The sequence below is a fragment of the Globicephala melas genome, chromosome 2 (assembly GCF_963455315.2).
Source record: "Globicephala melas chromosome 2, mGloMel1.2, whole genome shotgun sequence".
Classification (NCBI taxonomy): Eukaryota; Metazoa; Chordata; class Mammalia; order Artiodactyla; family Delphinidae; genus Globicephala; species Globicephala melas.
The window spans coordinates 110,826,436-110,843,889 of NC_083315.2; the positions used below are offsets into that span (position 1 = coordinate 110,826,436).

A 17,454-nucleotide genomic window follows, 5' to 3' on the forward strand; every position below is an offset into this window, starting at 1 on the left:
AAAAAACCTGGGCCTCTGAGAGGAGAAGCTAACCAGCAGAGGCAAAAGGGGAGAAAAGAAGAGGAATAAATTAAAAACCCTTGGCAAACAAAATAACCTCTTCTTGGAATGGACAGATGGATAGATAGGTAGTAAAGCAAATATAGCAAGATGCCTATTGTAGAATCTAGGTGGTGGATATGTGGGTGTTAACTATGCAATAATTTCAACTTCTCTATGTTTGGACCCACTTCCCCAATTCTTGAAACCTTAACTCCAAGACACTGGTGTTTCCACTTCTCCCACTTTTTCCACCTACCTGTCTGACATTGCTTTCCTTTGTCAATTTTCCTCTTCCTTCTGTTACTATAAATTTGGTTGGACCTCAAATCCTTTGTTGTTCTCTACATCATCTCTCGCAGATCTCATCTTCAAAATTATACTGAAATGCCAGCGCTTCCCCAACTAGATGAAATCTCTTCCGTCTCCAAATTTCCATAGTACTGTTTTTACCTCTCTTTTGGCACCTCTAGTTTCTCTGTGTTCCAGTTAACTATCTTAACACACCAGTTATTTTGTAATCTCCTGAGGAAACTGCCTTTTCATTTTTAGTGTGCCTCTTATACTTACCTGAGTAGGCTCTCAGTAATATTGGAATGATTAAATCTCGTCTATTTCTAGGGTTTCAACTATCACTGTTATAAACAAGACTCTCACATCTATACTCTCTCTGCCCTGAGTAACAAATCTGGTAGACGTTCCTACTTTAGGTGCCTCAAACTCAATGTATTAAAATCTGAATTCATCTTCCTCAGTAACCCATACATGAAATCTTAAGAGTGATTTTTGATTCCTCCCTTTAGCTCCACCACAGCTAATCAGCTGTCCTGAAGTGTATTGTTCTTCAAAACACCTTTCAATATCTCCAATTACGTTTATTTCCATCTTCACAGCCACTACTATAAGTGAGACCAAATCCCTTTATGTCTGCACTACTCAAAAAAATAAAAACACAAATCTGTCTTCCTGTCACAAAATTTCCTTCTCTCTGTATCCTTATGTACCACTGTCAGGTCTCTCCTCTTAAAAAGTCTTCATTATGTCATTATTCTCTCTAAAAGCCTTCAATGGCACCTTATTGTCTATCAGTCCAGAAAGTTTGAAGTGCCCTCCCCCACACCTCGTGCCTATAAACATGCTACCCATTCTACAAGGGATGGCTCAAGTTGCCATGCCTGTTTTAACACAGGGATTCACCACTCTAGCCAGAAGTATCTTCTCCCTCTGCTGCTATTCTATAGCTCAGAGATAGCATTGTCCAGATATCACTGATCACACAGTACCTAGTTCATTTCTGTGTCTATCATGTCCCCTACTAGATGGTAAATTCCTTGGGGTTAAGCGTCACATCTTGAACAATTTGTATTTCACACAGCTCCCAGCTCCACTGCTGACCTGCAGATTCTGAGGATTATAACTTTCAAGTGGAGAGCAACTATCCATGACGCAGTATTAAGAAAATGTTAGAACATTTTCAACACCTGGCTTAAAAAAGGCAAGTATGCATATGATGAAAAGAAATCAAAGCCATGAAGACTACCTGAATGTAATCAGGATATAAAATAATTCAGGCACTGAGAAAATGAAACTGTGATGATCATATCTACTCATTAAAGAAACTTACCTTGGGGCTGCAAAGTAAATTAAAAGAATGCTTGGAGTAGAAAATGTGTCTTAGTTTATTTATGTTAGTATAAAGCTAAGTAAACAATATCTCAAAGCTGGAGTCAAGGATGGCATTTTTGCTAGTCTAGTCCTACGTGCCTTAAAAAGACTCCATATCTCCCCCTCAAAAAAAAAATGTCCACAATTACTTTCCCAACCCCAACTGTTTATAATAGTATTAGCTAATGGTTCCCAGATACAGTTTATATACGGTGTGGTGCATTCTCTACATAAATTTTTCTTTTCACATTCAGAAAAAAAGCTGATATAATAGGTGAAATTTTATTAAGCTTCTTAAGAGAAAAATGCTAGCTAACACAGTGCAAAAAATTCATTCATATGGAAAAGTCCAGTAAAAAGAAGTAGGATAAAATTTATCATGAAGTTGGCTATTTGTGATGCATTCCACAGAACTGCTTTATTTTGTAATTAAATATAGAAGGGTCTTAAAGCTTGTATCAAAATTAATATTTATGAATAAAATACTTTTATATTTGATTCACAAAAAGTTTATTTTAAAAAGGACTCAAATACAGGTTTTCTTAAATGAAATTTGTTTTTTTTTTCCTTCTGTGTTTTAAGAATGGCTTGCTTCTTGTAATCTTTCTTAGGTACATAAATACAGTTATACTATATTAGAAAGATAATATAGAGTAAGCCTTAAGAAAATGTAAAGTGATCACCCTTGTTGAAATAAACAAAATCCAACTGAGTAAATTGAAGATATAATTGACTCTATTAGGAAATTCACGAATCAGGCAACATCCCATCTAGCAACTTTCCAGGTGCTGTGAGGGGTTGTACAAAATGGAAGGATTTTATAGGAATAAGGGTGGGGCAAAGTAGCTATTAGCAAAAGAAAAGAAAGGACTATTTTTAGGCCAGAACATCTTTGTAGGGGGAAAGGGTGAAGGGAAAGGCAAGGGTTTTATTATATAGATGGCTTCTTCTTCTGGAGGCTGGAGAGGGCCCACGTGGCAGATTACTGAATTGGTGCTGACCAAAAAATTCCAGACTGGTTAAGACTACATTTCTGAGGGAACCCTCCTACACTGTTGGTAGGAATGTAAGTTGGTACAGCCACTATGGAAAACAGTATGGAGGTTACTCAGAAAACTAAAAATAGAATTACCATATGATTCAGCAATTCCACTCCTGGGCATATATCCAGACAAAACTCTAATCCAAAAAATACATGCACCCCTATGTTCATAGCAGCACTATTCACAATCGCCAAGACATGGAAAAAACCTAAATGTCCATTGACAGATGAATGGATAAAGAAGATGTGGTACATTTATACAATGGAATACTACTCAGCCATAATGAAGAATGAAATAATACCATTTATAGCAACATGGATGCAACTAGAGATTATTATACTAAGTGAAGTAAGTCAGAAAGAGAAAGACAAATACCATATGATATCACTTATACGTGGAATCTAAAATATGACACAAATGAACCTATCTATGAAACAAGAACACACTCATGGACATAGAGAACAGTCTTGTAGTTGCCAAGGGGGAGGGGGTTGGGGGAGGGATGGAGTAGGAGGTCAGGATTAGCAGATGTAAGCTATTATATACAGAATGGATAAACAACAAGGTCCTACTGTATAGCACAGAGAATTATACTCAATATCCTATGATAAACCATAATGGAAAAAAATATATATAATTGAATCACTTTGCTGTACAGCAGAAATTAACTGCTACAATTGTGCTACAATTTCACAACATTGTAAGTCAACTATATTTCAGTAAAAAAAAAAACAACAACACTACATTTCTGGTGAAGGTTAAAACTGCAATTAGGTTAGATCTTAAATCTAGGTTTGGTATCATGGGCTTTAGCACAAGTGACACCATTTTGGGCCTGTGGCTTTTCCCTTTAACACACTGATGTAATAAACTAACAAAGTAGAAATAGCAATGCCCACATTTATGTTGAATCTCAAAAACCTGTTTTAGTTTGTCTTTTAACTTTTCTGGTGTTATCTATTGTATTAAAGAAAGGGGTAGTGGTATTAAACTTGCTTCCTGCACATTCCAACCTCTTTATTTCTTAATGACAAAGAAATCTATGTGTGAAATACTGGTAAAACCGAACCAAAATCAAGAGTATTCTAGCCACTGATGAATCTCCATGTTAATTCAGGTAACATTTACTATGAATTATTGAGCATGGACAACACGGTGCTATGGAAGTACTATGGAGATTTAAAGAAAAATATTATACTATGTGTGCTCACTGTCATATTGTCTCTGCCCAATATTGTTTATATTCTTGCAGTTAGGACATATAAGCATAAAAAAAAAAGGTGAAGTACTCAATCTCATAAGACACATTCCAAGTGTCAAGAGTGGGACAACCATAATGCCCAGGCGGGTAGAGGCAGGAGAAATTACTGTGGGGTCAGAAGAGATTGACTTGAGCTAGATATTGAATGATGGATTTAGAGGAGAGCAGAAGACAACTCTGCTTGTCTTCTGAAGAAGAGTGAGCGTGATCTAGGAAGGGTATAAAAAGAGCTATCCTGGAGCATTTCTACTGGGGAGTAGAGGGAGAAAAGGTTAGAAAGTCAAGCTGGAGCCAGATTATGAAACTGTAATATCAGCTTTAAAAGTCTGGGCTTCATTCGAATAACAGTGGTTCTGAGATTCCAGTATATACAAGAATCACCTGGGGGAGATAGGTGACTAGATAGATTTTAACTCCTGAGATTCTAATTCAATAGATTTGGGATGGTCCCAGAAAATTGCATTTCGTAAAAAGTTAGTCTCCCCAGGTGATTCCTGTACAGGTGGTCCAGTGGCATACTTTGAGACACTCTACCTGAAGACAAAAGATTAAGAATCTTTTCCTAATTGTAGTAACTCTTGCAAATTTTATGCCAATTTTCCATAAGTTTGAAAACACCTAACTGCTAGGCCCAGAGGTCTCTCCTCAGTCTTTGTGTTGTCCCATTTTTCTTCAGTATTTGGCACTGACTGTTTAAACCTTGAAAACTATCTTGTTAACAATACATTTTCTGGTTCTCTCTGCCTCTTTGATCTCTATACTATCCTGTGGCCTCTCATATGTTGCCTTTTCTTTATGTTTTCTCAGGATTCTGACTTTGGTCCTCTACATTTCTCCCTTCATTTCATTCACTCCTAACGAGTAAGGAGAATCTTCATGCCAACCTCAGAAGTTTAGACTTTGTCCTGTAGATAAAAAATAGTTATAAAAGTTTCTAAACAGTGGAATATCATACAGAAAGGAATTTTCTAGAAACATTACCTTGGAGATGGTCTGCAAAAAAGGATTAGATGTAGGAGAAATAGGAGGAAGGGAGAATAATTAGATTATCAAAATAAACAGACATTTAAAGTCATCATCAAAGTGTGGCTTCAGAATGAAAATGTTAGTTTTCTAATAGTTCTTCCCTTTCAGAAAGTAGTCTTACTTCAATAAATTAATAGATAAAGCACTTTTGGAAATACTAGTTTCACTATCATGTGAGTTTTTAAGAAATAACTATAATGTAACAAATCAGGTCCTCTGCAATGTTAATCATAGATAATAAAAGTTTGACATGTCATCATTCTAACACCAATGTGAGTTATCCTCCAAAACAAGTGGCATAGGATTCTATAGTATTTGATCCTTATATCTGATAAGCTTAGGTCTTTCATTATGGAGTCAATAAATCATTAATACAGATATTATTCATAAATGTCAATGCCTTCTTTTGACTTGAATGAAGAAATGTAAAAGTGTTTGATTTACCTAGTATGAGTATATTCAAGATAAATTCATACTCATTGGTAGTCCATGTCTTATACACAGTATTTTATATAATTGAATCCATGAAGTTTGCCAAATGGACAGATAAAATAGTATTTAGGAATGATATTCTAAGTGCAGTAATTCAGACAGAGAAAGACAAATATATCACTTATGTTATCTAAAACAATGATACAAATGAACTTATTTACAAAACAGAAACAGACTCACATAGAAAACAAATTTATGGTTACCAAAGGGGAAAGGGGAGGGAGGGATAAATTAGGAATTTGAGATTAATAGATACACACTACTATATAAAATACACAAACAACAAGGTCCTACTGTATAGCACAGGAAACTATACTCAATATTTTGTAATAACCTATAAAGGGAAAAGAATCTGAAAAAGTATATATATATGCTGAATCACTTTGCTGTACACCTGAAACTAACACAACATTGTAAATCAACTATACTTCCATTAAAAGAAAGAAATGATACTCTAATTTAAACATTCTAGAATCTTTGAAAAACAAAGGCAGAAGGCACCCAAATTAGGTGTAACCCTACCGCCACGTAATTTAGTACATAAAACAATTTATTGGCTGTTTTTTCTCAAGTGATCCACACTGGGAGATGCTAAGCCTTTATGAAGATCAATTTTAACTCTCACTACAAGAAAAGTCAGGGGGATAGAAATTATTGCTCCCTAATGTGTGATCTTGGGAAAATTATTTAAGCATTTTCTTACTTTCCACAGCATTATTGTCATTATATACTGTGAAGATAAAATTAGGTATCTGTTGAATGTTCTTTGAGCATCTTGGGCCAGGAGAGCTACAGAAAGCCAAGGTGTAGTTATTTTCCTATCTACTATTTCTCTTGCCTTTTTCCTCTTGTTCTAGCCTCCTTGGAAATGAAACAAACTTGGCTGTCATCTTCTGTTTAATAACTCTTCATGTAGTTGAAATTTCTATTCTCCACAAGTACCACAAGCAAATTTCTTCTTAAGGAGAATTGCCTGAACTATAAAATAGCAATCTAGGGCTGTGAGTCAGCATTTCACCCACACACATCAAAATGATTTAAAATAGGTAACACATAATCTTTTTGAAAGACATATAAACCTCCTTGGAGAAGCTCTGAGAAAATTGGAGTTTGAAAGTTTATGAATAGTTTATTACATTTCAATAAGTGTATTGCGAATCAATAAAGCAAAAGTTAAGGACAAATGAGCTCACTACCAAGTCAGTTATTGATCCTTAAGTTCCAAAATAGAATAGTACAGGAAGGATATAGAGAAAATAGGACTTTTTGTGATAACAGAAACTTTAAGTATCTTAGGAACATAAACCTAAAGAAATTATAAGACACAAAGAATTTTCAACAGCTACTTAAGATGTTTCTTCAAGTCATTGTTTTCATCTTTTTGATAACGAGAAACACTATTTCATTTTCACTCTTTAAAATATTAAATCAAGTCAAATGAGTTTGTAAAAAATGAACATTACCTTTTATTGATTCATTTATGCTTTCAATTTCTTGTATATCTTCCTCTCTTGGCTTTGAAAAGTCTACCTTATTAGATGTTTATCTTATGTGACTGTCTTAGCTTGGGCTGTTAGAACAAAATACCATAGACTTATGGTGGCTTAAACAACAGAAATTTATTTTCTTACAGCTCTGGAGGCTAGAAGTTCAAGATCAGGGTGCCAGCATGGTTTCTGGTAAGGGTTCTCTTCCTGGCTTGTAAATGGCTCCCTTCTCACTGCATTCTCACATGGTGGGCAGAGAAAGGGTGAGCAAGCTCTCTGGTGTTTCTTCTTATGAGGACACTAATCCCAACATAAGGGCCCCACTCTCATGCTCTATCAACCCTGATTACCTTCCAAAGGCCCCATGTGCAAATACCATCACATTGGAGGACTTCAACATATGAATTTTGGGGTGGGGGGAGGACACAAAAATACACTAATAGAAATAAATGATACTGGCTCTAAATCATTAAGTCGATAAAATGGAAATGAACAAGTCAACTTGTTTTCAAATCATTCCAGTAGAAAGCCTCCCTTTTTATTCCTTTTATTCCTTTTACAGCAATCTAAACCAACAAGAAAGGAACTTCCTAAAAAAATTTATGAACATTAATTTAATGAAACAGTAACTTTTAAAAACCAAAAACAGAAAATGCAACACACATTGTTTTGGTAAAAAAATGAGAAACAGAATATTAAGCCATTAGTATATTAAATAAAAAAAACTTTTAGTCCCCCATACCTTATTGCTATATCAACTAAAGATTCTTAAAATAATTTAAAGCACTTGGATGTCCTTGGAAAATAATATTAAAATGTACAATAACATTTCTGTATTATATTTTCATAGATATTATTAGAAGGAATAGTAAATTGCATATTCTTTCATTCAAAATACGGAAATCTGAAATACTAAAACAAAATTGACAAAATTATAATCGTAACACAAATAGTGATTTTTACTACATATTACATACATTTGAGGGTATAAGAAACATATTTTTCTTGATTGCACAAAATGCTTAAATACAGCTCTCTAAAAACATTTCCATGTTCTTATCAATGACCATAAGGCGAATACAAGGCATTTTTCAAAATTTTGAGTGTGAGTTTAGGGGAAAGCAGGATGGAAGGTGACTGAGATCCAGAGTTTAGGTGACGTAGCGAGGTCGTCCAAGTAGCAGGCTGCAGAGGTATGGATGGGACCCAGGATTTTCTTGTCTAAAAATGCTGCAGATTAGTGTACTCAAGCAGAAGGGGAAGAGAATCTAATTACAACTGTAGAAACTTTTAGTTTTTCAAAACTCAATTAGGTGTGTGTATGGTCCATTGGTATCGAGCTTTAACACCTGCCTGTTGCCGTAAGTGCCATGTTCCACCACAACCCCAGCTTCAGCACACTTGCTGTTAGCAGCTAATTCTTTTTTACAGAGAGTCACAAATTGGGAATAAAGTTCTAACCCCTCTTCTTTTCCAGAGTTAGAGTGATACTGCATGCTTCTTCCTTTTACTCTCCCCCCAAGGGTGGCTTGAGGGATGATAAGAATGTTGCCAGGTAGATCCAATACAGAGACACGCTTGCCATTTTCTGTTTCACTTAATTTCACATTTAACAGTGTATTAACTGGGTAGGGAAGAAAGGAGAACATTTTGAGGTAGAAAACAAACTTGAAGAAAACCAACGATCTTCTAGTCAGCAAACCTCATGTTTAAAATCCAGTTTGTCAGCTCATGCTTTTAACCCAAAGTTTCTATTTAGATTTTAAAAGCTGCTTCAGTAAGCTAAATGATCTAAGCATGAAAAACAAGGAAAATTTCATGCAGAAAATGTCATGATGTTTTAAATCTGACTTGGCAGTTAGGATCTCCTAACAATAAGATAATCCAGAAAGGACTAAAGAATTAACTGTATACTGGAACTTCAAGATATTGTTGCCCTGGGGGATACATGAAAAGATTTTGCCTTTTTGTTCCTTTTTATATTTCAAAACAAATCCCACTGGAAAAAAAAAACATGACAGATCCTCCACACACTTATTCTACTTTATAACAAAGAACATTAAATAAAAACCTTAGTGCATTTATTATTTTAAACTTAGTTGCCTAGAATTCTAAGCTGAACAAAGGTTCCAGGTTCAATCTTGTTATAAACTAGTTGATTTTGCAGTTTTATAACCTCGAAGACATTATTAACAGAGACTAATTATTTTACAAACATCACCAGTGGGAGGATAAAGGTGAAAGCAAAAATCATCAGAAATTCACTGTCAACTGGGAAAGTAAATCCAAAGGTATAGAGTTACTGGCATTATCTTCATATACATACAGGAAAATATTGTATTATTATTTTTATGGCACTTATGCAAGTATACTCATAGCTAATAAGAAGTGTCAAAATAACCATAAATATCCATGTGTAGCTAAAAAATCTAAACTTAGAAAATCTTTACATTTCAACATTAGCCATTTTCAAAACAATAAGCAAAAGAAATGCCTAATATAAACACCCTTAGGGTCTTCCTACCTCTATAAAGGGTATAAATAACTTCTGCTTGTAAAGAATAGTCCTGAGAGGACACAAACAGTAAAAGAACTATTGAAACCTCACACTCCTGTGTGAATAATCAGGCTTGAAAAGGTATGCTTTCTGGTGGGGTAGTCAATGGTTTCAACTACTAGAGAGCCTGTAGTAAATATTAGCAAGGATTCAGTACAGTGGCCCCACTCTACAAATCAAGGAATTAACCTGGTGAAAACCTGCTGAGGTGAACACCCAAATGAATTCCTAAGCTCTGCATTAAGCACTATCAGTTTTCATTTAACTAATGCCTATTTTAAAATACCTCTAGGGACTTCCCTGGTGGCGCAGCGCTTAAGAATCCGCCTGCCAATGCAAGGGACATGGGTTCGATCCCTGGTCTGGGAAGATCCCACATGCCACAGAGCAACGAAGCCTGAGCGCCACAACTACTGAGCCTCTGCTCTAGAGCCCGCGAATCACAACTACTGAGCCCACGTGTTGCAACTACTGAAGCCCACACGCCTAGAACATCTGCAACAAGAGAAGCCACTGCAGCGAGAAGCCTGAGCACCGCGACGAAGAGTAGCCTCCGCTCGCCACAGTTAGAGAAAGCCCGTGCGTAGCAATGAAGACCCAACACAACCAAAAATAAATAAATAACTCTAATTTTCTCTAGTACAAATAGGACTTTGCTATATAGCCTGCAGTCCTATTGATTGCTTCTAAGAAAACTATAATTCTCTGGAGCATTTCATTCCACGTAAATCACTATCCAGCTATCCAGGCCTCAGGCTAGTGACAGACTAAGGAGGCAGTTTTGAAATAACAGGCCAGAGAGGTAAGTATAATTTATTATACTTCCACACACTTCCCTCTACTGGATCTAACTGAGAATTCAATTAATGCTGTTGGTATACAAATATCAGTATATAGAAGTAAATATAATACAAATACAAATGTCAGTAAGTAGAATTAAAATGAGACAATGAATTAATGGCATCTTGGAAACTCAAAGATTCTAAGACAGGTTGTCGATCAAATATCTCTAATGATGTATATGGGAAGTTAAGTTTTGACAGGGCCCTGGATCTCTGTCCAATTATACTGAAGATGAATTGAGGAAGATTCTGCACATCTATACATTAGCCATGCTATTTCAGACTTTATGGATATAACTGGCTGTTATGTTCCCAAGGGCTACATGATTTGATTGGAAAGATCTGAATCCATGTAATAAGTATGAGGTTGGGTTTAAGAGAATCCCATCACACTGGCTTACTTTGCCTCCTGGAACAGAGGGAAGTACAAGCTACTACTATCAATAATAGATGGACTTATTTTGCTTACAACTCACACCAGTAGAATGTGATTCTTAGAGTCACAGCTCTTTACTGAGAATCATGATATATAAAAGCTTTGTGTTAGACTATCCACTAGAAGAGTTAAAGTGGACTTCCTCAGTGTTTTTATTTGGCCACAATTTGGCCAAAAATGCTCTTCCTGTTTTTGAAGATTTCTACTATATAGCCTTCATGGTCAAGAAAGCTTTAATTCAAGGCAAAAACAGACAGAATGTCCAATATCCAAGCATTAAGTCCTGGCAATAACCCTCTGTAACAGGAGACCTCATTTCATTTTCTCTTTAAACCCTTTAAAGCTCCCTATTATCCTTCAGGTTCAAATTTCATTTTTTTTTAACATATTTATTGGAGTATAATTGCTTTACAATCATGTGTTAGTTTCTGCTTTATAACAAAGTGAATCAGTTATACATATACATATGTTCCCATATCTCTTCCCTCTTGTGTCTCCCTCCCTCCCACCCTCCCTATCCCACCCCTCTAGGTGGTCACAAAGCACCAAGCTGATCTCCCTGTGCTATGCGGCTGCTTCCCACTAGCTATCTATTTTACGTTTGGTAGTGTATATATGTCCATGCCACTCTCTCGCTTTGTCACAGCTTACCCTTCCCCCTCCCCATTTCCTCAAGTCCATTCTCTAGTAGGTCAAATTATTACAGTTACTTGCTTTCCATTCTCACCTACTGCAGTCCCTTCTCAAGTCTAGTTTTCATCCTCTGACAAAGTTGTTAAACATGTTTGATGTCTCAGCATAAAATCCCCTCTAGAAGCTTTAGCCCTTTGTCCAAGCTGTTCCTCACTGTGCTATTTACGCTTGAGTTCCACTACTTAAAGCTCTTCTAGGTTAACTTCCGCCTGCTTCAACTACCCATCTATATAATTTATATTTATTAATCCAACTAATGGGTACTGCCTTTACTAATGGAGAGAATATAACCTGTCCCCAACCTTAGGGACAGCTTGACTATTTCAGGCTTCTTTTTTTGTACATAATTATTCTATCAAATACTGTCTTGAGATAGTATATAATTTGATTTGGTATATCTGAACCTATGTAATTATCACAAGGAATGTGCAGTGATATAGAATATCGAGGGCACTGGAAAGCTGCAGGCAGGTACATTATTGTTCAGAGATGCCTGAACACTGACTCTTTCTCTGCCCGCAGAGGAGGTGTGGCTGTGATGACACTGAGCTTGGTTTAATAATCATCTTTATACACATTTCCTAAAAAGAAGTGCATAAATGGTTAATGTAAACTCTTTTATAATAATGATATAAGCCTGATCTTCACGTATTTGATGGGAACCACATGTTGTACATACAGTGTCACCTCTATGCCCCTGTTAGGGACTCTGAGAGATAAGGAGACTATATTAAGAAATGCAGCATCTATTTCTCCCTATGTGGCCACCCTGCTTCCAACAAGTTTCTGTATCCTTGGCTGAATCTCAGTGTGTTGTCTGTGTGTGTGTGTGTGTGTGTGTGTACACTCTTCTAAACCAATCTATAAATGATCTGAAATGCTGCAGATATTTTAAAAGAATTCTACCACACTTGCTTACATTAAGCTTTGGAAAAGACAAACAGCTAAAGTCAACAACAGTACACAGAGTTAAGTCATTTATAACTTACATAACAGTACAATTTAAGATTGTGCTTTTTTCCCTTCTGATTCATCTATCTATTGCTAGTCACTCTCACTCTTAAAAAAGAAACATCAAACACATACCCATTTTGGGAAGAAGCTCTTTATCAGCTCCCTTGAAAAAGCACAGGTAGATCACTAATCCTCTCTGGACCTATGAGAAACCACAATAAATTCAGATTAGAAAGAAGCTTCTATATACAGAGGTAAATGAATAAAATTTCACAACTTTTATAGATAAAAGGTTAAATGCAAAAGAAGAGGAATAACTTTTGATAATAGATTTAATTTCTTAAATATGTGAGAAAATAAAATCTTTTTCAATATTCAGTCACCTCAGTTATCATTTTTCAAAAATTAAGTTTAAAATACAGCCAAGAGCAGTAAAGACCCCAAGTTATACCTTCAAACATTTACTTCTTTTTTTTTTTAATTAATTAATTTATTTTTGGCTGCATTGGGTCTTCGTTGCTGCATGTGGGCTGCAGTGAGTGGGAGCTACTCTTCGTTGCAGTGTGCGGGCTTCTCATTGCGGTGGCTTCTCGTTGTGAAGCACGGGCTCTAGGCGTGTGGGCTGCAGTAGTTGTGGCACATGGGCTCAACAGTTGTGGCTCGCAGGCTCTAGAGAGCAGGCTCAGTACTTGTGGCGCATGGGCTTAGTTGCTCCGTGGCATGTGGGATCTTCCCAGACCGGCGCTCAAACCTGTGTCCCCTGCATTGGCAGGCGGATTCTTAACCACTGCGTCACCAGGGAAGTCCCCAAACATGTACTTCTGATCAAAATCATTAGTACTATGAACTAGCCTCTTCCTAAGTATGGCTGACAGACTTATAATTAGTTTGCAGGGGCCCATTTATTCAACACCAAATGAATTCACATTATATCAGATATGGCTGATGTATAAACAACACTGTAACTGATATGTTTTTTGACATCATCATTCTTTGTTCCTCCTAATCCATTTACTTATAGATAATGAAAATAAGGGTCTGATTTATTTCAATAAACTCCAAGAAACTGCTGTCCAATTATTTTTTGTTATTTTTGTTAATACATTAAATACACAGTGATTAAACCTTGGAAACTGCATTCATATTAAGTTCTACATCAAGAGGTTTTCTGTTATCAGGAATGTAAGCTTATTTATTTTATACAATGACTTGGATAGTTCTTTATTAGCTCTTGTAGGACAGAGACTATACGGAAAAGAGACACTTGACAAATGACTTTGATTTTGCTGCAGAGTGAATCATTAAATTTTTTATTTTGTAGATTAACCCTCTGAGTCCAACAGCTATTACAAAGATTGAGTTAATATCTGTAAAGTGCTTAGAACAGTGCCTGGTTCATAGTAAGAGCGATACAAGTGCGTATTAAGTGACCATGTAAAAAGAAATTTAAGGACTGAAACACAATTTATTTTACATCTTAACTCCCAAAGCACTTTACAGACTGTTTTGTACATGATAGGGACTCTGTTGATTGCATTTAAGTTCTACTGTATATTACAGGCTCTATGTGTTATCTAAATACTCTTGTAAATAAACATAAATGCAGCTCTGCACTCACACCTGACTTACCTGGATAAGAAGTAACCTTTTATAAGTGTAATTGTGCTCTTGAACAAACAAGTGCCTCCAGGGCACACCCATAAGTAAGGAGGTGGCAGGTTGAATAATACAGATATCTGCACCACTGTCACAGCTCTCTACACTGGGATTGTTTCAGCACAGGCCAAAATTTCTCAAGCATACTCATATTTGGACACATGCAATGTCAGAATTAAGTAATTGCAGGAATGAACACCTGTTGGGACTTCTCTGGTGGCCCAGTGGTTAAGACGCCACCCTTCCATTGCAGGGGTTAGATCCCTGGTCAGAGAACTAAGATCCCACATGCAGCATGGCTTGGCCAAAAACAAACAAACAAACAAAAAAACACTAGTTCTTTCCTTCTACTTACCACACTACCTCTTCATTAAGGTATTTTCTTTTAGTTTATTCCAAAAATAGCTCTTAAATTGTGATCTACAAATTCCCCTCCTCAAGTCAGAATCACCTTCCTTGTAGCTTCTTTTGGTATAAATAGAACATTTCAAATATATAAGAAAGTACACATAATTCTCACTGTAGGTTAAAAATGTTCACCTTCCAGGAAGAAAAATATTAGCCTGTGACAGCAAAGGTCTAAATGAATGAAACCAAGAACACGCAAAGTAACCTTCAAATCAAAAAGTAAACTTAAAAACAATTAAAAATGTTTTTTTTTAATTAGAACTTTTAGTAATAGAATAGCTGATGCTTGAGAAAGAGGAAAGAATTTACTCTATCTAATTACTCATCAGCTCTTCATATTAATTTAGCCATGTGTGGGAGTGGAAGAGAAAGCTTTAAAATAGCTTTTAAAGTTAATAAACACACTGATAGTTTGGAAGGCTGCAATAAACTATCCGTGATTTTGCACAAGGAGATGTGACATGAAGAATATAAAAGGATAAAGAAGCATGGAAGAAATCTAAATGATTAATAGTTTGGGATTTATAGTCCCATGAAGCAAGTATAAAAATAGGCAATTCTTTGGACAGTATGGCAAAAATAATAAAATCTCAAAATAGGGAAGAGAAATTTTTAAGAGACCATAACAAAAGAAATAAGAAATGAATTTTTGAGAAAGAAAAAGGGAGGGCAAAAATATAGGACTGTTTATGCTTATAAATATTTCCAAATTACAAGGGAGTAACAGATAGTGATTTAAGAATAGTCACCCACATATAGTTCATGGGTAGTATTTAAAATAATAACTAGGATTGTGTTAAGGAGTGCTAGATTTGGGACGGAATTCAGCAGATGAATGAATGAAATGCTCCTACATTAGAGTTTCTGAGTACCTCCACCAGTTTTATTTATCATTATTACACATTTTTTCCCTTCATTTCAACTTACTCCAAAAAATAAGTCGGGGGCCTTAAAGAAAATTTTGTTTTTGCATGGAATTTTGCATATGGGCAGCCTCTTTTAAAAAGGCAAATATTCAAGCAGAAGGACATCATATTGGTGTAAATGTTTAAAATTCTTTGGAGGAAATGTGTTCGATAACAATGCAACATTATTATAAAAGTAGTCATCTTTGTTCCTGGTGGGAAATAAGTCAAGTTTTTTAGAGTTTCTTGAAAAAAGAACTGCTTCATGGGCAATCTCACGACTGTGCTAACACCTAGCTGCAGTCAACCTAAGAGGGAATTCGACGGGATCCGGAGCACAAGTCAAAACAGATCTTGAACGCTTGCAACAAATCTAACCTAGAAGCTCGAACCAGATCAGGACAACTCACCAGCAGCCCGAGCATCGCGCAGGGCGTGGCAAGGCTTTTTGCTCTTTTGAAGCAAGAGGTCTGAGCTACTAGGTCTAAAGTCCACAGAGCTCAGGTAGGCAAACGGTGAGGGGAAGCTCCCAACTCCCGGGGTGCCAAGCAGGGGACACCCTCTTCCTCTCGTAAAATAAGTCCGAGGGAGAAAGGGCCAGGGCCGGTGGTGCAGTACTGAGGATAGAGGCGACCACAGGTAGGCACTGAGGGCAGCGTTGGGCGGACCGGCCGGGAGTCCCGCCCCGCCCACAGCACGTGCCATGCGCCACGCGACCGGCTCGGAGGGAGACGCGAGGGCACAAATCGCCTAGACAGTGCGGTGAGAACCGCCCCTGCGCGCCACAGGATAACCGGAGCTGCGGAGCCGACGTTACCTCCACCCACTGGGCCGCTGCGTCCCCTTCGGCGGGGCGTACTTGCAGCCGGGCGTGCAGGCACTGCTGCAGGAGGGCCCGGGCCTGAGGTGGCCGACCACTTTCAGCCATGGCTCAAGCCCGCGCGGATATTCCCCAGATTCCAGCCACGCGCCGCACAGGCCCGCCTCCGGCGCTCAGGGAGCATTGGACGGGGCGCGACGCAGCGGAGGTACCTGCTGGTCGCCCGTGGCCCCGCCTCCAGAAGGGCGGGGCCTCTGACTGGCTCATCGGTGGCCCGGATGTGCGGTCTTAAAAGACTTGTATGTACTAACCCTTACCCCAACCTACATGCAATTCGGTAGAAGGCGCTCAGTGTATGCTTTTAAGCGAGTGAAAAGACCCAGTGGTTCTCTTCCCAACATACCTTTTTTTTTATGCGGTACGCGGACCTCTCACTGTTGTGGCCTCTCCCGTTGCGGAGCACGGTCTCCGGACGCGCAGGCTCCGGACGCGCATGCTCAGCGGCCATGGCTCACGGGCATGTGGGATCTTCCCGGACCGGGGCACGAGCCCGTGTCCCCTGCATTGGCAGGCGGACTCTCAACCACTGCGCCACCAGGGAAGCCCCCAGCATACCTTTTAAAGAGACATTTTTCAGCTCAGAAAGCTTAAGTTTACAGACGTTGAAAATTTTTAAATCTGCTAAGTCCATATTATGACCATTGTGAAGATAGGTAAATAGAATGAGTCAATTGAATCACAAAACAAGCGGAGGTGGAACTGAAAGCTATAAATCTTTCAAAAAAATCTCCTTACCCCAAATAATAAAACAACGCTGCCTCCTCTATCAAGAATGCTATAAATCATTCTGTTCTCGCAGTTGTGGAAAGGTGTTGGTAGGCTATGTGAATACATATTTGGAGATCAATCTTTTAGAGAATATCCTTGCTAAAAATATTCTTATCCAAGAAAGTGTTTGATTTTAATAAATTTTTAAACATGCTACTAATTCAAAAATAAAATGGCATAGTCTGATGCACATAATGATACTGAATTCTGTGGTGTTTCCTGTAAGTACATATTAGAATGTAAATGAAATTAAACAAGGGCTTGATTTTCTTTCCCACATAATGTATTCCTTGAACCTGCATCAGATTAGCATTATTTTTCTATGGGCTTGGAGGGTTTAGA

The 17,454-nt window shown here is 37.5% G+C and overlaps 1 protein-coding gene across 4 annotated transcripts in view; it reads right to left on the reverse strand.

The window, feature by feature from the left end:
* DTD2 (D-aminoacyl-tRNA deacylase 2) overlaps positions 1-16,484 on the reverse strand; it is a 29,077-nt gene extending 12,593 nt beyond the window's left edge. Inside the window, exons 1-3 of one of the 4 annotated variants that reach the window (XM_060294707.2) lie at positions 16,324-16,484; positions 12,628-12,697; positions 6,785-8,637 (exon numbers count right to left, since the gene is read on the reverse strand). In XM_060294707.2, coding sequence (XP_060150690.1) covers positions 8,312-8,637; positions 12,628-12,697; positions 16,324-16,392 — 465 coding nt within the window. In that variant the 5' untranslated portion in view covers positions 16,393-16,484 and the 3' untranslated portion in view covers positions 6,785-8,311. The other 3 variants (XM_030854740.3, XM_030854741.3, XR_009563083.1) reach the window with 3 other exon arrangements.
* Between the last annotated feature and the right edge of the window lie 970 nt (positions 16,485-17,454).